Source organism: Hyla sarda, chromosome 7 (genome assembly GCF_029499605.1).
Source record: "Hyla sarda isolate aHylSar1 chromosome 7, aHylSar1.hap1, whole genome shotgun sequence".
Lineage (NCBI taxonomy): Eukaryota > Metazoa > Chordata > Amphibia > Anura > Hylidae > Hyla > Hyla sarda.
Window position 1 is genome coordinate 203,111,401 of NC_079195.1, and position 24,654 is coordinate 203,136,054.

General features: G+C 43.7%; 1 protein-coding gene across 6 annotated transcripts in view; it reads right to left on the minus strand.

Annotated features, from left to right (window-relative positions):
* Positions 1-24,654, minus strand: part of OSBPL9 (oxysterol binding protein like 9) — a 132,432-nt gene that overhangs the window by 90,969 nt on the left and 16,809 nt on the right. For all 6 annotated transcript variants that reach the window (XM_056532257.1, XM_056532255.1, XM_056532254.1 and 3 more), the window contains exons 3-4: positions 16,891-16,969; positions 4,921-4,997 (exon numbers count right to left, since the gene is read on the minus strand). In XM_056532257.1, the coding sequence (XP_056388232.1) occupies positions 4,921-4,997; positions 16,891-16,969 (156 nt within the window). The remainder of the gene's footprint in view (positions 1-4,920; positions 4,998-16,890; positions 16,970-24,654) is intronic.

Genomic DNA, 24,654 nt, shown 5'->3' on the forward strand with positions numbered 1-24,654 from the left:
ACCAATGCCTCCCACCATGCCAGTAACTACACCAATGCCTCCAAACCGTGCCAGTCACTACACCAATGCCTCCCACCATGCCAGTAACTACACCAATGCCTCCAAACCGTGCCAGTCACTACACCAATGTCTCTCCCTGTGCCAATCAGAACACCAAAGCCTTCCCCAAGTGCCAGCTGTACTCATGGGGTGGACTATGAATTCACAGCACATCATCAGGGCTTGTTCACACATGCAGTCTCTACGTGTTTTTGTCAGCAGAGGCTGACCTGTAATATTTTCATATACAGTGATCCCTCAACTTACAATGGCCTCAACATACAATAGTTTCAACATACAATTGTCTTTTCTGGACCATTGTAAGTTGAAACCAGACTCAACATATAATGTTACGGACAGTCAAGATCTGTGAAACGTGTCAATGGCTGGGAGAACCGACCAATCAAAATGGGCAATTTACTGGTAAAACTCAATGTATTACTGAAGCGTATGCACTGACTGATGTCTGGTAGCGCCCCCTACAGTACAGGGAGGTATTACATGTTCTGTACACTTCACCTGTACCAGGGTTAGCTGCTTCTTTGGACACCAGGTGAGGGCGATTCCATGTCACTTTTTTAGGACATTGTGTCCTCTACATAGACCAGTGCTTCCCAAGCAGGGTGCCCCCAGCGGAGGCAAAACTACAACTTCCAGCATGCCCGGACAGCCTTTGGCTGTCCGGGCATGCTGGCAGTTGTAGTTTTGCAACAGCTGGAGGCTCCCTGCTTGGGAAACACTGACATAGACAGTGATTTACAGCTCCCAGCAGAACTTTCTTACTTTTATATATAAGGATTTGCTTTATCTATATCTTTATCTACTTATTTTTATTTAATCCTCACTTTTTCCTATTTTCGGATGACATTTTGGTGCCTTTAGAACCAATTACCAGGTTTCCATAGAGTTCTGGTCTCAACATACAATGGTTTCAACATAAAATGGTCGTCCCAGAACCAATTTATATTGTAACTTGAGGGACCACTGTACTGTAAACGGATTAATCTCGTCTTCTCGTGATGAGGAGTCAGGGGACCTCCTAACATAACCTAAAAAGAGCAGGGAATGGCTGTGCTGTTCATCTAATATCTATTGCAGGTTAATGGAGAGGAGCTTAGTGGAAAACTAGAGTAGACAATTCCTATGACATATGCATAAAAATTACATTTGGCTTGGCACATGGGAAACAAGAATCTGACCCTACAAGCCACATACTGTCATAGCTGGAGCCGCTTCAAAAAGTTGAGTAGATGAACTTGAAGAGGACCTGTGGCCAACCCCCCCAAAAAATTTATATATGAGAGTTTTTTTGTTTTGTTTTTTTATACGCCCTGCCGTTCCTGAGATATGTGGGTTTAGGACAACCTCATTCTGGAAGGACTGCTTGGAGATATCACGGTTTTCAGGAGTTCTAGAAAGTCTAAAAAGTGTCCCCCATAGGGGTTCAGCTAAAAGGAAAATCATGTTATCTTAGACTGCTAACTTCTGTACAGTCATGGCCGTAAATGAAGTATTTCTCACAGAAAAGGATTGCAGTAACACATGTTTTGCTATACACATGTTTATTCCCTTTGTGTGTATTGGAACTAAACAAAAAATGGAGGAAAAAAGCAAATTGGACATAATGTCACCAAACTCCAAAAATGGGCTGGATAAAATTATTGGCACCCTTTCAAAATTGTGTGAAAATAAGATTGCTTAAAGCATGTGATGCTCCTTTAAAGGGGTACTCCGGTGAAAAATTTTACTTATTTTTTTTTAAATCAACTTCTGCCAGAAAGTTAAACAGATTTTTAAATTACTTCTATTAAAAAATCTTAATCCTTCCTCCACTTATTAGCTGCTGAATACTACAGTGGAAATTATTTTCCGTTTGAAACGCAGAGCTGTCTGCTGGCATCATGACCACAGTGCTCTCTGCTGACATCTCTGTCCATTTTTAGGAACTGTCCAGGGTAAAAGGAAATCCCCATAGCAAACATATGCTGTTCTGGACAGTTCCTAAAATGGACAGAGATGTCAGCAGAGAGCACTGTGCTCGTGATGTCAGCAGACAGCTCTGTGTGTCAAAAAGAAAGGAATTTCCGCTCTAGTATTCAGCAGCTAATAAGTACAGGAAGGATTAAGATTTTTTAATAGAAGTAATTTACAAATCTGTTTAACTTTCTGGCACCAGGTGATTAAAAAAAATAAAAAATAAAAAGTTTTTCACCGGAGTACCCCTTTAAACTCACCTGGGGCAAGTAACAGGTGTGGGCAATATAAAAATCACACCTGAAAGCAGAAAAAAAGGAGAGAAGTTCACTTTATCTTTGCATTGTGTCTGTGTGTGCCACACTAAGCATGGACAACAGAAAGAGGAGAAGAGAACTAAAATTGTGGGAAAATATCAACAATTTCAAGGTTACAAGTCCATTTCCAGAGATCTAGATTTGCCTCTCTCCACAGTGCGCAACATTATCAAGAAGTTTGCAACCCATGGCACTGTAGCTAATCTCCCTGGGCATGGACGGAAGAGAAAAATTGATGAAAGGTGTCAACGCAGGATAGTCCGGATGGTGGATAAGCAGCCCCAAACAAGTTCCAAAGATATTCAAGCTGTCCTGCAGGCTCCGGGAGCATCAACGCAAACTATCCGTCGACATTTAAATGAAATGCTATGGCAGGAGACCCAGGAGGACCCCACTGCTGACACAGACATAAAAAACCAAGATTACATTCTGCCAAAATAAACTTGAGTATGCGAAAATCCTTCTGGGAAAACGTCTTGTGGACAGATGAGACCAAGATAGAGCTTTTTGGTAAAGCACATCATTCTACTGTTTACCGAAAACTGAGGCCTACAAAGAAAAGAACACAGTACCTACAGTAAAATATGGTGGAGGTCAATGATGTTTTTGGGTTGTTTTGCTGCCTCTGGCACTGGGCGCCTTGAATGTGTACAAGACATCATGAAATCTGAGGATTACCAACAGATTTTGGGTCGCACTGTACAGCCCAGTGTCAGAAAGCTGGGTTTGCGTCCGAGATCTTGGGTCTTCCAGCAGGACAATGACCCCAAACATACGTCAAAAATCACCCAGAAATGGATGGTGGTAAAGCGCTGTTGGGAAAAGGCGCCTTCCAATAAGAGACCTGGAGCAGTTTGCAAAGAAAGAGTGGTTCAACATCCCGGCTGAGAGGTGTAAGAAGCTTATTGATAGTTATAGGAAGCGACTGATTTCAGTTATTTTTTCCAAAGGGTGTGCAACCAAATATTAAGTTAAGGGTGCCAATAATTTTGTCCAGACCATTTTTGGAGTTTGGTGACATTACGTCCAATTTGCTTTTTTTCCTCCCTTTTTTGGTTTAGTTCCAATACACACAAAGGGAATAAACCTGTATAGCAAAACATGTGTCACTGCAATCATTTTCTGTGAGAAATACTTCCTTTTCTAGAAAAATATCAGGGGTGTCAACATTTACGGCCATGACTGTATATGGGGCACAACAAGAAAGACTACAGGATAGACTGACCAGTGGCAGAACCTATTCCATAACCTCAATAACCATTAGTTTCCTCTTTGAATACAGGTAAGATTACTATGATCAGCTAAGGAGGCACAGCACATAAGCATGTCTATTTGTGAGGTGTAAAGTCTCCTACATCACACACTACACACAACTATACACATGGGAATATGCATTTCTCAAAGCAGAGCAACTACAGGAGCGGCTAAAGGGGTATCCAATGAATCATTCACACCAAAAAATCCATAAATGGACACAGTCCGATACAAAAACTTTTTAGATGTTGTAGATCTTGGTAAAACATTAACCTTTCTAATATACTTAATTAAAAAAATGTATTTCTTTTTTCATAGAAATCATGGCTTATAAAATCATGGCTTTGCCCAAGCTGAAGCACAGGCATGGACAAAGTCCAGTAAGTGAGGGTGGGCTAGCACTCCTCTGTGCTCTCTCCTGTCTGATAGTACTCCTCTGTGCTCTCTCTCCTGTCTGATAATACTCCTCTGTGCTCTCTCTCCTGTCTGATAGGACTCCTCTGTGCCCTCTCCTGTCTGACAGTACTCCTCTGTGCCCTCTCCTGTCTGACAGTACTCCTCTGTGCCCTCTCCTGTCTGACAGTACTCCTCTGTGCCCTCTCCTGTCTGACAGTACTCCTCTGTGCCCTCTCCTGTCTGACAGTACTCCTCTGTGCCCTCTCCTGTCTGTGCTCTCTTGCCTGATAATACTCCTCTGTGCTCTCTTACCTGATAATACTCCTCTGTGCTCTCTCCTGTATGATAGTACTCCTCTGTGCTCTCTCCTGTATGATAGCACTCCTCTGTGCTCTCTCCTGTCTGATAGCACTCCTCTGTGCTCTCTCCTGTCTGATAGGACTCCTCTGTGCTCTCTCCTGTCTGATAGGACTCCTCTGTGCTCTCTGTCCTGTCTGATAGGACTCCTCTGTGCTCTCTATCCTGTCTGATAGGACTCCTCTGTGCTCTCTCTCCTGTCTGATAGGACTCCTCTGTGCTCTCTCTCCTGTCTGACAGCACTCCTATGTGCTCTCTCCTGTCTGACAGCACTCCTCTGTGCTCTCTCCTGTCTGATAGCACTCCTCTGTGCTCTCTCCTGTCTTCTTATGAAGTATATTAGAAACATTTATGTTATGTCAATATGTACAACATATAAAAAGTTTTTGCATCTGACAGTGCCCATTAAAATGCTGTTTATAGCTGTTATAAAGTCACCTGCAATAATTTTTGCATAAAATATATCCCTCCATTCACTGTACTTGAAAATGAGATCCTGCCTATAGTTTAGGACTGACACAAGACATTGCTAATTGTTCTGTCTGATCCAGCAATTGTTATGTCTCAAACTGGAAGTCCTTACCTGAAGCTGCAAAGTGTGTCGCAGGATGGTTTCTTCTAATGCATGAATCCACTTTTCTCTTTCATCTGCATCCCGGGCTGCGAGAAGAAAAGAAAGCAGGGATGAATGAGTGACTCAGAAGGTTGCCAAAATGTGCACCTCAATGAGGCCTCCAAGTCCAGATATCACAGCCTTAAAATACTTCAAGAGAAAGTATCCTCCTTGCAAAGACGGAAGAGAATGAAGTCAATGAGCACAGGCTAACACAATGCTTACAGGATCTCCATGATGTAACACACTCTATGCTGTTTATGTCGAAACGCTGCATCCAGGTCCCTCGGCTAATGTGAAACTATTTGTAGATCTTCACCTTTATAGAGTGAAGACTGAAAAACAAGTTTTCAAAATGAGTAAATGCAAAACGTTGCGAGACTTCATCAAACATTCCATTCTCCACATAAATTGGTGGTCTCCAAATGTGGCTCTCCAGAAGTTGCAAAACTACCATGCTCAGCATGCTCAGACAGCCCATGGCTGTCCGGGCATGCTGGGAGTGGTTGTTTTTGCACCATCTGGAGGCACACTGTTTGGAGTCCACTGATTTATAGTATAGAAAAATCTGCAACAGAAAGAGTGATGGACTATGGATAATCCTGACTGTTGCCTTCTCTATCAATGTAACTTAAAGGGGTACTCCAGTGGAAATTATTATTTTTTTTTTAAATCAACTGGTGCCTGAAAGTTAAATAGATTTGTAAATGACTTCTATTTAAAAATCTTAATCCTTCCAGTACTTCTCAGCTGCTATATACTACAGAGGAAGTTCTTTTCTTTTTGAATTTCCTTTCTGTTACAACAGTGCTCTCTGCTGACACCTCTGTCCATGTCATGAACTGTCCAGAGTAGGAAAAAATCCCCATAGCAAACCTCTCCTGCTCTGGACAGTTCCCGACATAGACAGAGGTGTCAGCAGAGAAATTCAAAAAGAAAATAACTTCCTCTGTAGTATTCAGCAGCTTATAAGTACTGGAAGGATTAAGATTTTTAATAGAAGTAATTTACAAATCTGTTTAACTTTTTGGCAGCAGTTGCTTTAAAAATAACAATAAAAAGGTTTACCACCGGAGTACCCCTTTAAAGATGACAGATTAAGACATATAAGACTAGGCTGCTAAGGTTCATTGCCAGAAAGCAGATTAGCACTGTCGATCTTTGGTCACGTCTCCCCACCAGACAAAAATATTTTTGGTAGACAAACTGTCAATGAGACATGGGGGCCCCACTGCAATCTCCACAATGGCCCTGTCACTTACCTTGGAGTGCTCCGGCCCCTACCTTTGGTGTCGAACTGGTCTCTGGAGTGACAGCCCGCTCCGCCAATCACTGGCCTCAGAGATGTTCCGCCACGCGCGGTGATTGACAGAGTGGGCAGTCACTCCTGAGACCAGTCCGTATAAGGAGGTAGGGGCCAGAGGGGGGGATCCCCAGCTGTCGGACCCCTAGTGATCAGGCACTAATCCCCTATTCTGTTGGTAGAGGTTAAGTTTTATTTGCAGGATAACCTAGGGCTGGGCGGTATGAGCAAAAACGTGTATCACGGTATTTTTTTAAGTGATGGCGGTTTCACGGTATTTAACGGTATTCCCCCCCCCATGTGATCTGGGCGCCGCTTCTCTCCCAACACCCCCCCCCCCACACACACACAATTAATTATCAGCTGCGCTGTCCCCACATCATGTCACCCGCGTGCGCTCCTCTGCTCATCCTCCTATGAGTTGCGGGCCGCAGCGCTAGAAATCTGTACTACAAATAACGTTTCCCAGGCTGCAAAAATAAAGAAAATAAACTTTAACTAACCTGCCTACGTTCCCTCCGTTGCTCTGCTACCGTCTTCACTGTCCTGCGCTGCGAACCTCTTGCAGTTTCCTTGGGACGGGAAAGGCACAGAGCCGCCAGCCTATCATCGACCGGGGCGGGACATCGCTGCGGCCGGTCATAGGCTGACGGCTCTGTGACGTTCCCATCCCCAAGACCGCAGCGGAGGGACCATGAGGAGGGACCACGTCGGAAGGTAAGTTAAAGTTTGTTTTGTTTATTTTTGCAGTGTTATTTGTAGTACAGATTTCTAGCGCCAGCGGCCCGCAAATCGTATGAGGATGAGCAAAGGAGCGCACGCGGGTGACATGATGTGGGAACAGATGTAGGGACAGCGCAGCTGATAATTCATAGGGGGGGGGGGGAGCAGAATAGTGCTCGTGGGTCAAATATGATTAGTTCCCCGATGTGGGGACAGCGCGGATAATTCACTCATTCCAAGGGGGGGATGGGCCCAACCTGTATTGCGGTATGGGCAAAATTCATATCGTGAGGGGGGGAAAAAACGGTATTCGGTATGAACCGGTATACCGCCCAGCCCTAGGATAACCTCTTTAAAAGGGAACCGGTCATTACATTCATGTTGCCTGAACCACAAGTCATCCGCTGCTTCCCACTCTCAGACCAACCAGTCAGAATCGATAATTTCTCCCTCAATCTAAACAGGATTGAAGGTCAGTGGGTTGGGAAGAAACCAGCAGGGACCTCCCTGAAGACTCGTGGTGAAGGCAGCATGAAAATGGTAACAGGTTCCCTTTTTATACACCTATATACATTAAGAAACGTTCCCATAATATTAAAGTGCATCCGTTACCTCCATTACAGGTACGGAGGTGCGGACACTATCAGTTAGGGCAGAAGTATATGAAACAGGCAGTACCTTTGTTTACTTTGCCCCCAGCGTGTAAACTTCTCTCGGTACTGTTTTGTAATTCTGTCAAAAGGTCACGGAGGGGGAGTGCTGATGCAACTGGGCCAGCCTCTCTGACGGAATTACAAAACAGCGCCGATATAAGTATACATACTGCGCACTTACCTGATAGTCCATCCCATTATTATCATTCATTTTCACACCCATCTGACTGTATAATCCCTCCATTCCATTATTAAAGGGGTACTCTGGAGGAAAACATTTTTTTATTTTTAAATCAACTGGTGCCAGAAAGTTAAACAGATTTGTAAATTAATTCTATTAAAAAATCTTAATCCTTCCAGTACTTATTAGCTGCTGAATACTACATAGGAAATTCCTTTCTTTTTGGAACACAGAGCTCTCTGATGACATCACGAACACAGTGCTCTCTGCTGACATGTCTGTCCATTTTAAAAACTGTCCAGAGTAGGAGAAAATCCCCATAGCAAACATATGCTGCTCTGGACAGTTCCTAAAATGGACAGAGATGTCAGCAGAGAGCACTGTGGTCATGATGTCAGCAGAGAGCACTGTGTTCCAGAAAGAAAATAATTTCCTCTGTAGTATTCAGCAACTAATAAGTACTGGAAGGATTAAGATATTTTAATAGAAGTAATTTACAAATCTGTTTCACTTTCTGGCACCAATTGATTTAAAAAATAAAAATAAAAAAGTTTTCCACTGGAGTACCCCTTTAACAATTACTTCACACCCATGTTACTGATTCCATAAATTGTCAGGCACGCTATAGACCCTCATATCTAGGAAATGGAAATTTTTGAGGGGTTGGCCTCAGGTCCACTAAGTTTTGTTATAAGGACATTTCGTGCATCTAAGGTTCTGCTTCATTAAGAACCACAAACATGAATTTTTGTACATTTCAATGAAAACAATACAATTCAAAGCAAAATTGCAGCTAGGTGCCATGAATGTAAAGTGGTAGGTGTCATTTTTTACATGGTGCTAGGGTTCTCCTTTTATGATATATATGGATCCGTGGATGTTTTGTATGTATCTATGTAAGTCATGTGTAAAAAACTGTCCTGGCAGTGAAAGAGTATGACACCCATCAGTAGTTAATGAAGAAGAAGTGACAGATCGGCTTAGTCATTTTTTCTTCAGAAAAGAGAACCTCTGCATGTTGTCAGCTCCGGACCAACCTGTTCTCAGAATCCCCAAAGATCACATTATACATGTCGGAAAAAAATTTGTTTAGTAAGTAATATTTTGAGCTTGAACAAGACCCCAACCCCCACAATGTTTTTCTCTGCACCAAACTACAATACATTCTAAGTCTTTTGACTTTTTCACATTTTGTAATGTTTCAGCCTTGCGCTAAACTTTAAAGGGTCACTCTCATTAAAATATATTTTTGTTATTGCACTCCGTATGGTAAATAAAAAATATTTCTAATATACTTTGTTTAAAAAAAAAATGAAGTTTTCTATGTTTTATTTGTGCTTAAAAAAAGCTCAAGAGCTCATTTCCCCCCATCTTATACACAGACTTAGGACCGAGGTCCAAACACAGGAGCCTGGAGTGCTGAGGGGGGCGTGTCCAGTCTCATCCAATCATAGCTCCTCTCACAATTAACTGCCATATGCTGTTGGTTGGACACCCCCCCCCCCCCCCCCCCCCTCTGCACTCCAGGCTGCACTTCCTGTGTTTGGACCTCGGTCCTAAGTCTGTATATAAGATGGGGGGAAATGTGCTCTTGAGCTTTTTTAAGCACAAATAAAACATAGAAAACTTCATTTTTAAAAAAAATTTTTTACCAAAGTATATTACAAATCTTTTTATTTACCATAAGGAGTGCTATAGCAAAAATTAGTTTTAATGAGAGTGCCCATTTAACCGGGTTAAAGCTGACAGCCAACAGCTAAGAGAAATAAGCCATTTCCAGACATCGCTGGCAGCAGCTTATCTTCTGTGGGAAAATTTGGGCATACTCAAATCCAACCCTTCTTTTTTTCACATCAGCCATCAGGAGAGTCAGAAGACCACCATACACATAAGATAGTTGGCCACTTGTGATTAGATTGACATATGACTGGCCAGTACAAATCAGGATACACAGTCATATCAACTGTATGGTAAAATATATAGGACAATAGGTTTTTTGTATTTTTTTTATATCCTATAGGAGTATAATTTTATATTTCTGTGACATACAGAATCATTAACAACAATGCTGCCAACACAACCTCTAAAGAAATCCATTCAGAATAAGCAACAACATCTATCCAAAGAGGTGGATAGTTCATTTACATGAAATACCTGCATATAGGTTGCGGGTCCCTTTAATAAATCAGTTACCGTTCTGTGATTAATGGTGCTGGTTTCGGGCCCACCGTGGGCATCATTATAGTAACCCAAATACATAGGAATACAGTGCATAGAATTCATTATATAAAGCAGCCAATCAATCTTCTGGCATCAAAATTAAAGAGGAAAGTCCCGAAATGTAATATTACACAATAAAGCCATGCATGAATGTGGGGTATGCATAAAAGAAAAATGTAAATGCTTAAAAAAATAAAAAAAAATAAAAAAAAGCCATACAGTAACTATCATCATCCTTAAAGAGAGTATTCCAGGATCTTTTTTTATTTGACGATGCTACAGGGGCTGTAAAGATAACGTTGTTATCAATATAGTGTCTGTACCTGTGTGTGACCGTTTTCTCACAATTTTTCTGTGATTATTGCCCCAATATTTATTTTTAACAGCATACAAAATTACCTATGTCTCGGAATTTCCCAGGGTGCAGTGCGTCGAGACCTGACATCACTAGTCAGGTGATCAGAGGGAGTATGTCCTGCTTCAATTTTGCAACAGCTGTAGGCCCCCTGGTTAGAAAACACTTGGGTGGGGTGGCTCATGTGTGGGAGGGAGGAAAGTGACCACATACTTGCAATTGTGGTGTCCCAGTATGGGATATGCATCTCCAAGTCCCATCAGCTTGAGTCCCTGCACGTCCCAGGGCTCACCTGTAGTGTACCCCCATAATGTAATTAGTTGTATATTATGTGTAAAGGACCTTTGATCACATGATACTGTTGTCACATATTAACGTCACATGTTTTGTTATCCAGAGAGCACCAGGTGACCCGCAGTCGGCCTATGGGCTCCTTGCTCAGCCCCACCTTTATAAGAGGGGGACGTACTACAATCTCTCTTCCGCCACACTTTCTGCTGAGCTCAAGTGCAGTCCAGACGTCTCAGAGCCAGTGTCCAGCACATCTGGAGGCCTCAAGCCTAAATTACAGCCACATGTCAGTAAATCAAGTCATCTCTGTCTGCTGTCGCTATCTTCAGTCAAGTCTATTATAGTCAGCGTGACTGTCCTAAAGTCTGTCAAGTCACTGCAAGTCCCTGTGTTACTGGTCACCTCCCTGGGATCCTGGCCTAGCTGTAAAGACTGTACCATCAGTCTACCTCAGTAAAGCTACTGTTAACCCTGACCTGGCCTTGGACTCTTATTTGCCCTGCCTAACTAGGACTAGCGGTGCTAACTTCGGGTGGTTACATAGGCAAACCACGCTCTGGTGTCACGAACATTTAGGGGTTAATACCATCTGCCCCTGGGCTACAACATCTGCCCCATACACCTCACATTGCACCCACGTGGCTCCCCACACAAGTATGGAACTGTGGGATGTGTAGTTTAGAGAACAAAATCCAACAGTAAATATCGAGTTTGTGGGGGAACAGAGCGGTCGGACCCCATGCGATCAGACACTTATCCTCTATCCTATGGATAGGTGATATTATGTATCGGAGTTCCTCTTTAAACAGTCACTGTCAATTGAACAAACTTTGCATAGATGAAAAGTACTAGTGAGAAGAAATGTATGTAATACATCTTATTAGACAAAAAAAAAAAAAAAAAAACCTTCTTTTCTTCTGTTACCAAACCTTTTCCCTCCCACCCTACAGCTCTAAGAGAATGGCAAAATATAGATGAAGAAATCTGGGGCATACACCATATCAAATGTATATAATGGCCAGAAATCCAGAAATAGTGCTGCTCCTCATGTACACACAGGGCAGCTTATCCTGAAATGTCACCTTAAATTACAGGTACGCTTTAATTCTCCCAGTGACACCAATGGGACATATGTATTAATCTATTAATCCACAAGTATTCAGAACAGGAGACTCCACCCAAGTACAGCTCGAGAAAACAAACGCAAGGCGTCCAAAAATGTAAAAAAAAATGAAAAAAAAATTTGTCACCAATGCTGTTTTCAAGCCTTTGTACAAACCGGATTGATAAAAGGGGTATTTCAGTTTAGAAAACCCATTGGCATATATTCCTTATTAGGGAATAATGTGTGAATAGATTGGGCCCACTGTCCAGGATACTTCTCTCCTTTGGCTGTCCGGGTTATGCTGGGAGTTGTAGTTTGGCTACAGCTGGAGGCACCCTGGTTGGGAAACACTGGTCTGGAGGACACCCCATTAATTTGATTTGACAGTACAATGCGTAAATGGGCACTGTCATTTGCAATAACATATGTATATTTGTAACATTTGTTAAAAATGTGTATAATTAGAGTGAAAAAAATGCTCTATACATCTTCTCACTAGGGGTCCCTCCACTGTCCAGCTGTCTGCAGCTATTGTCTGTATGTCTCTGTGCCTAAACAAAAAGTGTTGGCGGGACAAGCATGGATATATGCAGGCTCCTTGCTTGTCAATCAGTCTGTCATGTGAGCCGGGGGCGAGTCACAGAGCCTCAGTTCACAAAGCAGCCAACTGTCAGCTCTGAAGAGTGAGGAAGGAGGTTCCCACCTGAGATGTGAGGGCAAGAAAGGGGATACTGCCCCCTGCTCCACCTCAGTTAACTGCATGCAGTGTGAGCAACATAAACATAAAAGACTTAAAAGGATAAAAAACAGAATTTAAATGGCTGCCATCATTATGAGTAACTTTTAACATGTCCAAGCAACATTTCATACGTTTGGATCAACGGTGGTCTGAGTGTCCAGACCTCTGCTGATCGGGACAACGAGCCGGGAGAAGTTTGTGCTCAGCACCTTCATCTCTCGGCTCGGTGTCACATAATAGAGACAAACTCGTCATGTAAGTCTGTGAGGGTCTCGATATGACATAGCAAGACAAAAACCTCCATGGAAAGTGGACTTCAGGTGCTGAAGGACCAGACAACGTGGAGACAGTAAAACATTTATTCCCAGTATGCAACGCATTTCGCGCACGTGCGCTTGCTTCATCAGGCATGTGGACAGGGGAACAGGAAGCACTTCTATACACACCAAACACAAAAGGTAATCCCCTAGTAGCTTTTTAGGTCTTATTATATGTACAACTTAGTAGAGGCTCTCAGGACATAGGGGGAGATTTACCAAAACCTGTGCAGAGGAAAAGTTGCCCAGTTGCCCATAGCAACCAATCAGATCACTGTACAGGTTTTGATCAATCTCCCCCACTGAGTATAGCTGGATGACTTACTTGGCAGTGAAATGGTAATTTTTCCTTTGGCTGGAGTTTTAACTCAGTGCTGATGGGATTTTGCTGCAGAATTACAGTAAAGGGTTTGGCTGCGTTCGGACGCTCTATGCGGTGCTGTGCTCATAAAAGCAGGGAGGAGGGGAGGCTTACCAGCAAGAACACCGGCCAAACTTTACAAAGCTGTAAATAAAGACTAAACCCATACATTGCATGAATGAGGGAGCTGTATTTTGTTATATCAGAGTCTTGTGCTGGCCGTACACATCGGGAGCATTCCTGAACGTATACGCGTACCAGCTGCCAAACAAACCTAGCGCACCAAAGGCCTCCACGCCATATGCATGTAGAATGGTTATTTTTTTTTTAGAGATGAGCGAACTTACAGTAAATTTGATTCGTCACGGACTTCTCGGCTCGGCAGTTGATGACTTATCCTGCATAAATTAGTAAAGCTTTCAGGTGCTCCCGTGGGCTGGAAAAGGTGGATACAGTCCTAGGAGACTCTTTCCTCGGACTGTATCCACCTTTTCCAGCCCACCGGAGCACCTGAAAGCTGAACTAATTTATGCAGGATAAGTCAGCAACTGCCGAGCTGAGAAGTTCGTGACGAATCGAATTTACTGTAAGTTCGCTCATCTCTAGTTATTTTATTACTAGGTGTATGAACAGCAAGCTATGTAAAACAGCATGGCTATGCTACAATGAGAGCATAGCACTCCGCAAATGTTCATTCTTCAGCTGCTACATCTGTATACTTCTGATTTATGCCACTGCCTAGGCCAGTGTTTCCCAAACAGCATGCCTCCAGCTGTTGCAAAACTACAACTTCCACCATGCTCGGGCATGCTGGGAGTTGTAGATTTGCAACAGCTGGAGGCATGCTGGTTGGGAAACGCTGATCTAATGTGTATGGAGGCCCCCAATCCTGGCGCTATGCCCTCCCTTTTTGACCGTGTTTCCCAACCAGGGTGCCTCCAGCTGTTGCAAAACTACATCTCCCAGCATGCCCGGACAGCCAACGGCTGTCCGGGCATGCTGGGAGTTGTAGTTTTGCAACAGCTGGAGGCACCCTGGTATCAGGTAAGCATAGGGCACTGTTTTCCAACCAGGGTACCTCCAGCTGTTGCAAGCTACAACTTCCACCATGCTCGGGCATGCTGGGAGTTGTAGATTTGCAACAGCTGGAGGCATGCTGGTTGGGAAACACTGATCTAATGTGTATGGAGGCCCCCAATCCTGGCGCTATGCCCTCACTATTTGACATTGTTTCCCAACCAGAGTGTCTCCAGCTGTTGCAAAACTACAACTCCCAGCATGCCCGGACAACCATTAGCTGTCTGGGCATGCTAAGAGTTGTAATTTTGCAACAGCTGGATGCACCCTGGTTTGAAACCACTGGCCTAGGCTTACATTTTTTGTGGTTCCCAACTTTGGAATACAGTATAGACTGAAGCCAAAAAGACCTATTTCGCCTCCGTCAGGTCAATGGGGGCTTATGGCTACATTCGAGGGTATGTGTCAAGAGCTGCTTCATCAAACGTGGTTGCTTATAAAGTGAGCAGAGCCTTACTTACACCACCATTATAGAGATGCGGTAGTTATGGATCACCAAAATGACAGCGTTTGCAGAGAATAACTTGAGTCCCCTTTAAAACGTTTAGGACTAAAAAGAATGTACAAACACTTCTAACGTATGAGGCTTTACTCACGGAGAAGACTGGAGCTGTTGCAATGTTAATCTGCACAGTGATCTCAGGATCCACTGCAGCAATAAGTGCACCACGCCACCGCAATGGTCCCCCAAGCAAGATCCCGCTTTATCCCTTTAGGCTTTGTTCATACGTTCAGGTTTTTAATTGCAATGATTGAATAGAAAGCCAGGAATGTATTTAAAGGGGTATTCCAGGAAAAAACTTTTTATATATCAACTGGCAAAAGAAAGTTAAAACAGATTTGTAAATGACTTCTATTAAAAAATCTTAATTCTTTCAATAATTATCAGCTGCTGAAGTTGAGTTGTTGTTTTTTATCTGGCAACAGTGCTCTCTGCTGACACCTCTGCTTGTTTCGGGAACTGCACAGAGTAGAAGAGGTTTGCTATGGGGATTTGCTTCTAAACTGGGCGGTTCCCGAGACAGGTGTCATCAGAGAGCACTTGGACAGAAAAGAACAACTCAACTTCAGAAGCTCATAATTATTGAAAGGATTAAGATTTTTTAATAGATGTAATTTACAAATCTGTTTAACTTTCTGGAGCCAGTTGATATCTAAAAAAATTTTTTTCCTGGATAACCCTTTAATATATATTTAAAAAAAAAAAAAAAAAAAAAAAAAAAAGAAGGGCAGTGTTTCATTTATGATCTGTTCCAGGCTTTGATTTCAATAATTGCCATGAAAAACCTAAACATGTGAACACAACCTTATAAGTGTACATTCACACATGCTGCATATTTTGCAGCACTTCAACCTGTGAACACATTAGCCATTAAAGGAGAACTATTGTGCAGAAAAATTTAACCCAGATCCAAAAGAATAGGGCATAAGTATTAGATCGCAGGGGGGTCCGACTGCTGGCACCCCCCACCCCCGGAGTCTCCTTCACGGAAACCCAGCTTTTCTATGAACAGAGCATGCTGACCCCCTGCATGAAGCGGCGATCAAAACGCCCCCTCCATGTATCTCTATAGCAGAGCCAGATATAGCCGAACGTGTATCTCCGGCTCTCCTAAAGGATACATAGAGGGGGCTTGTCGGCTGGCACTTTGTGCGGGGGGTTAACATGCCCCGTTCCCAGGGGAGAGACTGGGTCCCGTGAAAGGGATCGCAGGGTGTCCTACTGCTGGGATCAGACACTTATCCCATATCCTTTGGATGGGGGATAAGTTGTCCTGCACGATAGTTTTCCTTTAAGGTTACGTTAACAAGTGCAGCCTATTTTCTGCTGTTGATTTTGCTACCCTTTGACTTTAACGGGTAGCAAAACCAGCTGCAGAAAATATGCATCCTGTACATGTGAACAAACCCTAAATAAACGTAAAAATAAATGGAACTGAAATTCCTACATACACAGTGACATCTGACATCATGAAGCGGAGGTGAAGAAGTTGGAATCGAAAGCATTTACCAATACAGATGCCCACAGATCAGACCCAAGTCCCGAGATCGCATTCGCAGCCCGCTTAGCTTGTGCAACGTGTGGATTTTACAGCAAGAGTCACATCTTACCCTTTCTACGGTTCAGCCACAGCATGCAATGCCGAAACATAGCAGTAACAGAAGGCATTGGTTTTTTTTGTGAAGTTATGATCGGAAATGGTTAGTAAAAGCAAAGAAATGGTGACAGATGAAAGAAAGAAGAAAAAAAAAAAGACAGTCGAAGTCTTGAAGTAAAACTCCACCTTAAAAAGGTAACAGCAGGTAAAGTAATACAAGATAAAAAAGCGCGGCTTTGGCTTTCTTCGCACACAAAGGCTCCACCGGCAGCTTTCCCAGCGAACTCCTCATCTCCAAGGCAAGAGCGGAGAGTGGATGTGAGTGTGCCACAATGCAGAGTTGTCTTCCGTGAGTCAGCTAGTAAATGCCTGGAGTCGTCTCTGTTCGTGTGCACTGCAGAGCGCTATCCCATCTCCGTACGTACAGCCCGGGCACATGAGCTGTAGTGGAGAGACAGACGTGGCGACACACAACACTAACACAATAATAGGCAGGTAGGATTTTTTTTTGCTCACCCTGAAAGTGAAAGGTTTTCTGGTCGACGGTGATCGTAAAGGTGCTGTCGTCCTCGTCGTCGATACCAATCACGGCCCCCTGTGGAACAAAGAGGAGAGTGCTGAACGGGGTAGCAGTGACATCAGCAGTACATACGGTATTACTACAGCACTGCAGTACAGCAGCCGGGAGGGGGGGGGGGGACCGTGCACGGAAGGAATTTGCAATTCTCTCGCTGGCTTTCTGATACACCACAGCGAGTAAATCTAAGAGGGCAGAGGAATGACACATGACCGCCGGCCTGGCACAGTGCCACCGGACTCGAAAAACAGCACGCAGGGCAGCGGAGTGCAACCTAAATGGTGACAACATGACCTGTCTATTTTCTAAAAAAAAATATATATATATATATAAAAAACCATGACAAAGTTCTTGTTCTCCAAGGACGTCAGTAATATTGTATTGGTTTCTTCCTTATTTATAGCCACAGATGTTGTCACCCAGCTTTCCCAGCCCCCTAAACGGTGTTTCTATATAGCAGTGGTCTCCAACCTGCGTACCTCCAGATGTTGCAAAACTACAACTCCCAGCATGCCCGGACAGCCGTTGGCTGTCCGGGCATGCTGAGAGTTGTAGTTTTGCAACATCTGGAGGTACGCAGGTTGGAGACCACTGCTATATAGTAAGGATTCATGGCTATGAAGGTCTCTGGCATTGCTAGACAGATTTGCCAATCGGCGGCCCGGAAAGCTGGGTGGCAACCTGAGGGAGCAGTATAGTTGGCCATATTAGCCGTCACCTCCTTCTCCCAGTAATAGATGTGAATTGACCGAGATCCTTAGCCAGAAAATGATTAGTAAATATAGGCTGCATTACAGAGCCCACATCATTTTGGTTTATAAGTGCACAATGGAGCCTTTCCTATGCATGAAAACAGGTTAGCAAAAGCCATACACAACAACCTCTACATGTGTTTCCGTTCCAGAGTGCCTCCAGCTGTTGCAAAACTACAACTCCCAGCATGCTCGGACAGCCAAAGGCTATTTTATGAAGAAATCTGGGACAACAAGTCTTTTCAGATGCTACTAACCTTTAAACATGTACGTTCTATTGGGGATTTCCTTTATTTTAGCCAGGAGACACCTTACATTGATGTTTCCCAATCAGGGTGCTTCCAGCTGTTGCAATACTACAACTCCCAGCATGCCCTTTTTTTTTGCAAACAGCTGTTTGTCCAGTCCTTACCCCCACCCCAATACATATGCATGCTTGATCAATAAACAGAACAGTGTTTCCCAACCAGGGTGCCTCCAGCTGTTGCCAAATCACAACTCCCAGCATGCCCGGACAGCCTTTGGGTGTTGTAGTTTTGCAACGGCTGGAGGCCCCCTGGTAGGGAAACACTGTTCTGTTCATTGACCAAGCATGCATATGTATTGGGGGGGGGGGGGGGGGGGGGGGGGGGGAGGGGTGTGTATCTGGACAAACAGCTGTTTGCAAAACAAATGGGCATGCTGGGAGTTGTAGTATTGCAACAGCTGGAAGCACCCTGATTGGGAAACATCAATGTAAGGTGTCTCCTGGCTAAAATAGAGGAAATCACCAGTAGAACGTACATGTTTAAAGGTTAGTAGCATCTGAAAAGACTTGTTGTCCCAGATTTCTTCATAAAACTGCCTTTGGCTGTCCGAGCATGCTGGAGGTTGTAGTTTTGCAACAGCTGGAGGCACTCTGGTAGGGAAACACTGCCTTACATACTATAGAGGATGTAACCAAATGGCCCCACGGTACCAGTAACAGGGGTTATCAGATACAAAAAATATTGGGGGGGATTTATCAAAACCTGTGCAGAGGAAAAGTTGCCCAGTTGCCCATAGCAACCAATCAGATCGCTTCTTTTATTTCTCAGAGGCCTTTTCAAAAATGAAAGAAGAAATCTGATTGGTTGCTAAGGGCAACTGGTCAATTCTGTGTCTACACAGGTTTTGATCAATCTCCCCCATGTACCTACAGGACAAACGTATGATCGCTGGGTACATGTGTGAACACTGCTCATACAGGGCCATAGCAAAGAGAAGGGTGAACTGAGCGGTGATCACACATGTAGGCTCAGGATCTAGAACCAAGGTGGTCCCAGAAGAGGGGTGACCCCCCGGTGATCAATCTTTACCGATGGATAGGCGATTCGTGTTTTTCAAATAATACCTCATTTAATATATTATGCGGTATAATAGCCCAGATTTCTCAAACTGTGTGAGAGAAAATAGAGAGATTTTCCTACATGAACCAATCACAGCTCAGCTTTCACTTTACCTCAGCTAGTTAGGCTGGGTTCACATCACGTTTTTCCCCATACGGGAGCGCATACGGCAGGGGAGAGCTAAAAACTTGCGCTCCTGTAGGTAATTCATTTCAATGAGACGACCGGAGTGAACTGGTCAACTCATTTCTCCCCGTATGCGGTTTTCTACCGTACCTAAAACCGTAGTCAACCACTGTTTTAGGTCTGGTAGAAAACCGCATACGGGGAAAAATTAGCCGACCGGTTCACTCCGGTCGGCTCATTGAAATGAATTACATATGGAACCGCATGCGCAGGGATACGGGAGCGCAAGATTTTAGCTCTCCCCTGTCGTATTTGCTCCCATATGGGGAAAAACGTGATGTGAACCCAGCCTTACCTGAGCTGTGATTGGTTGGTGGGGGAAATCACTCTATTTTTTCCTCTTACACAGATTGATAAATCTGGGCCAATAAATTTACTATATTAGCACAAGAGTCCATCCAGGAAGCATGCACAATAAAAAGGGTCTGTTAAAGGGGGTACTCCACTGGGCAGTGATCGGAAGTAAATGTTCCGAACGCTGTTTTCGCTCTGTGGGGTTCGGCTGCGCCCCTCATGATGTCACACCCACGCCCCCTCAATGCAAGTCTATGGGAGGGGGCGTGACGGCCGTCACGCCCCCTCCCATAGACTTGCATTGTGGGGGCGTGGCCGTGACATCACGAGGGGCTCGGACGACCCCCCCAGCGCGAAAGCAGCGTTCGGAATCGATTGCTGCCCAGTGGAGTATTCACATCATGCGTTTGCAATACTGTTTTTTATACTGTTTTGTATTTGAAAACCATATACACCCGTATTGCGGGCCATACCAATTAACTTTCCATACAAAAACCTACACAAAAAGTTTGTTTTTGCATTTTATTTATTTTATTTTTATTTGTTTTATTTTATTTTCATTTTTTTTTCCCGTGCACAAGACAGCAGTCAACCACTGTTTTTGGGTTTACAATGGTTTATAAAAACCGTAAATCACCTGTATATGGTTTTTACTGTAGTTAAAGGAAAATGGTCATCCTGTTCACTCACACTAAATACAATACGCCGGGTTATAGTGCGGAGACCGATGCAGAGTTTCCAACTAATATACCTACCTGCAGTCCGGCTCCCGGTCTCTCTGAAGATCGGCTTCTATCTATGCTAAATTGCGCGCTGGAGGCGGGCCCATAGGCTGGATTTGAATATTCATGGTCAGTGGTCAGGTTAGCGCTTGTGCCTACTGAGCGCTCCCGTGAACAGCGACCATGAATATTCAAATGCAGCCGGCAGGCCCGCCTACAGCGCGCAATTTAGAGTAGATAGAAGCCAATCGTCAGAGGGACCGGGTGCCGGACAGAAGGTATGTATATTAGTCAGAGACCCTACATTGGTCTCCTGTGGGTGAACGGGATGACCGTTTTCCTTTAATGCAATCTGCATTTACACAATTTATACGCTTTTGTGAGTTTTTTTGAATACCATTTTTGAAAAAAAAAAGATACAAAACCATATTGCATAATCGTGATGTTAATGTAAAAAAAAAGGGCACCTAAATGGCAAAAGACAATGTAGTGAAATATCCATACAATGCATTTGGCATCAGAAAGAGATATCACGAAGACACCGAGAAACGGCTTTATTTATTCGCCGCTGATCTGCCTTTCATAGACAGAGCGGCTTTTAAAATTCTGCAGGTTTCTCCAAAAATGGTCAACAGTTCATCTCCACCCCTATCGGTCAGAAATGTAAACTAACAGCTCACCACCGACAATTTACTGCTCAATACAACGCAATTCTGTACGCAACATTGGATGTGAATAGAGAAGAGTCTGCAAATATAGATAACTATTTACGGAAGATTAAAACCGTAAAATTCATGACTAAGATTAACAATAAACCCCACTGTCGGCACTGCTGTCTATGTAAATCCGTCTTTACATCGATGACAAAAGTGTATTAGGCCTCGTTCACATTGCCGTCGGACTCTGCTGTTCGGAGTTCCACCTGCAATGCGTCCAGAAAGAAATTGGGATTAGCGGAGAAAAAAAAAATAGTGCAAGCACCATTTTATTCTCTGCTAAAATCTTGTAAAATTACCGGGTCACCGACGGACCCCATGCAAGTCAATGGGGTCCGTCATGACCCGGTAGTAGCTGTTTGCATCAGATCAAAATTAATAAAAATAGGAGCCGATTGGACCCTTAATAGGTCGATTCAAACGGACATGTGAACCTAGCCTAACAGGAAGGCTTGTCACGCCCCCTCCCATAGACATGAATGGAGGGAGCATGACATCACGAGGGGGCATGGCATTAAGTCCCCTCTCCAGTCCCAAAAAGAAAGAGCTTTCCAAGACTGGAGACGCAGCCCCACATAGAATGTGGGTGCTGCACAGAGATCGCGAGGGGTCCCAGCGGTGGGCCCCCATGATCAGACATCTTATCCCCAATCCTTCGGATAGGGGATAAGATGTCTTTGACCAGATAACCCCTTTAATGCTGTGTTCCCCAATCAGGCAATGGCAAATTTACAATTCATAGCATACCCAGACCTGTGTTGGGAAACACTACTTTAAAAGGGGTACTCCGCTCCTATTTTCTGGTGCGGAAATTCTGCTATGTGAACAGCGCAGCAGAATCCCATTAATATCAAAAGGACTCTGTTGCTGTAGAACCTCCAAGCGGAATTCCACACAGAAATTCTGCAGTGTGAACATAGCCTCTAAAGTCCAGTCACAATTTTCTGACTAACATATTTTGGTGACAAGCCCTTGGGTGCTCATTCACACGGCAGAATCCAGTGTCAGAATTCCACTTGGATATTCTGATGCAGCAGCAGCCTCTGATTCTATTACACTGTGCACACAGCAGAATTTCCGGGGCAGAATATTCTGCAGTGGAAATTCAAACTCCGGACTCTGTAGAAAGAATGGACATGTTCAAGCTTTTTACAGAATCCTCTCAAAATTGCATTACCGTCTGTGCATTTCTGATCAGTCCTAGAGTTATCTGATATTCTGCAGCGTGAATGCACAATGCACCCTAAAATGGAATTCTACTAACTAAGTTCAATGACTAAAAAGAAAAGAAAAAGTAATAGAGGTGTGGGTATTAGATGTGCACATAAACCTCCTGTAGTCAGCAGATGCTGAGGTTATCTTCCCAAGTGTTCTACATGACAGTGCTGCCACCTAGAGATCACTCAGGAAAAGTAACATCAACGCCAAAGGCAACTTACACACAGGACTTTGTTTTATTTTACGCTACTTAAAGAAGAAGTATATTGTAAGAAAACGTATTCCCTATCTAAAGGAGAGAGTTTAGATTGGGGGGGGGGGGGGGGGTCTGAGTGCTGGGGCCCCCCGCGAGCTCATTTGGAACCCCGGCTCTCCTTCACAGTGACGCGCCATTACCCCCGCCCAAAACGGGGGATGTCACGTGCCCTCTATATAGCTCTATGGGAGAGCCGAAGATTGCCAAATCTGGGAAGGAGAGCCGGGGCTTCAAACAGGAGATAGCAGGGAGCCTCAGCGCTCGGACCCCCTGCGATCTAAAACTTATCCCCCCATCATTCGGATAGGGGATGAGTTTTCGATCACGGGGGGGTCCGACTGCTGGATCCCCCTGCGATCTCCTGAACGGGGCCTCGGCAGTCTGCTGGAAGCGGCCGTTCCGACCACCGCAGATACACGCCCCCTCCATGTATCTCTATGGGATACATGGAAGGGGTGTACATAGGGGATACAATATTTCACTACAGAACCCCTTTAAGACCAAGAACCAAGACATTTGGCTATCCAGGCATGCTGGGAGTTGTAGTTTTGCAACAGCTGGAGACACCCTGGTTAAACTGCCTGGGAAAACTGCCACAGAGATAGAAGAGAGATCTGGCAGGTGATGATATCTTCTTCCAAAAAATCAGAACCTAGAACGGACATCCTTTTCTGGAAGACCTGAAGAGTCAGACTGGTGATCACATGACCATGTTACAGTAACCTAACACAGAGATGCAGCTGCATTGAAATAAAACAAATGGCGCTGTAAGACTAGTGAAACACTGGTCTAGAGGGCAAAACAAGCTCGAAAATGCTGTAAAAATGCTCCTGGTCACTATAAAAGACATCCTGGAAATATACGTCCATATCTGTGCTGGAAAGAAAACCAAACCTTTTTCCATGTCGTGCAGTAATATGTGGACAGAGCCGTCCACAGATAATACATAGAAGAACAGGTTGTTTTACTCTGTGTCTAAAAACATAAATGGCTCTTAGGACTGCTTTACACTCCTTAACCCCTTCCCGTAAATGGACGTATATAATATATACGTCCATTTTTCCCAGTGACTTAACGCAATATACACGTCCATTCCCAATCACGGCACCGTGGGCGGTGATCGGTGGCTGGGGCAATCGCGGGGTCTCATTGGTAGCCATGGCAACCAGGGACCTCCGAACGGCCCCAGGTTTCCTGGCTACAGAAGCCGATCAGGCTATGCAAGAGGCTGATGTGTATCAGGGAAATGCTGACAGCTGTCAGCGTTACACTCATAGGGATAATACACTGCAGTGTAAGTAGAGATGAGCGAACTTACAGTAAATTCGATTCATCACGAACTTCTCGGCTCGGCAGTTGATGACTTTTCCTGCATAAATTAGTTCAGCTTTCCGGTGCTCCGGAGGGCTGGAAAAGGTGGATACATTCCTAGGAAAGAGTCTCCTAGGACTGTATCCACCTTTTCCAGCCCACCGGAGCACCTGAAAGCTGAACTAATTTATGCAGGAAAAGTCATCAAGTGCCGAGCCGAGAAGTTCGTGATGAATCGAATTTACTGTAAGTTCGCTCATCTCTAATTATAAGTGTCAAGTCCCCCAGTGGGACAGTAAAAGTAAAAAACAAAAAAGGAAAAATAAATAGACTAAATAAATAAACAATACATATAAATAATAAATAAAAATAAACATACACAATTTCCCTTTCCCTCCCCCAAAAAGTTATATACACATATTTGGTATCGCTACGTCCGTAACAACAAAAGTAATAAGACTATCACATTATTCAACCCGCACGATGAACAACGTAAAAAATGTAATAAAAACCTTGCCAAATGTATGGCTTTATATCAATGCCTCTTCTGTAAAACTAAAATAAAAAGTGATCAAAATGTCCTATGTACCCCAAAATGGTACCACTATAAAGGTCAACTCCTCACGGAAAAAATTTGCTGTCACACAACATTGTTGGTATAAAAAAATAAATAAATACACCTCTCAGAAAATAGCTATGTACTAACAAGATTTATATATATTATATTTATTTAATTTATTTATTTTTTTAAATCAAAAATAGTTTTTATAGTACATAAATGAGGTATTGCTATAATCGTACTACCATGTCATTGACACTGCTTGGTGTACACCATAAAAAAATATATATACCGTATATCCCGGCGTATAAGACGACTTTTT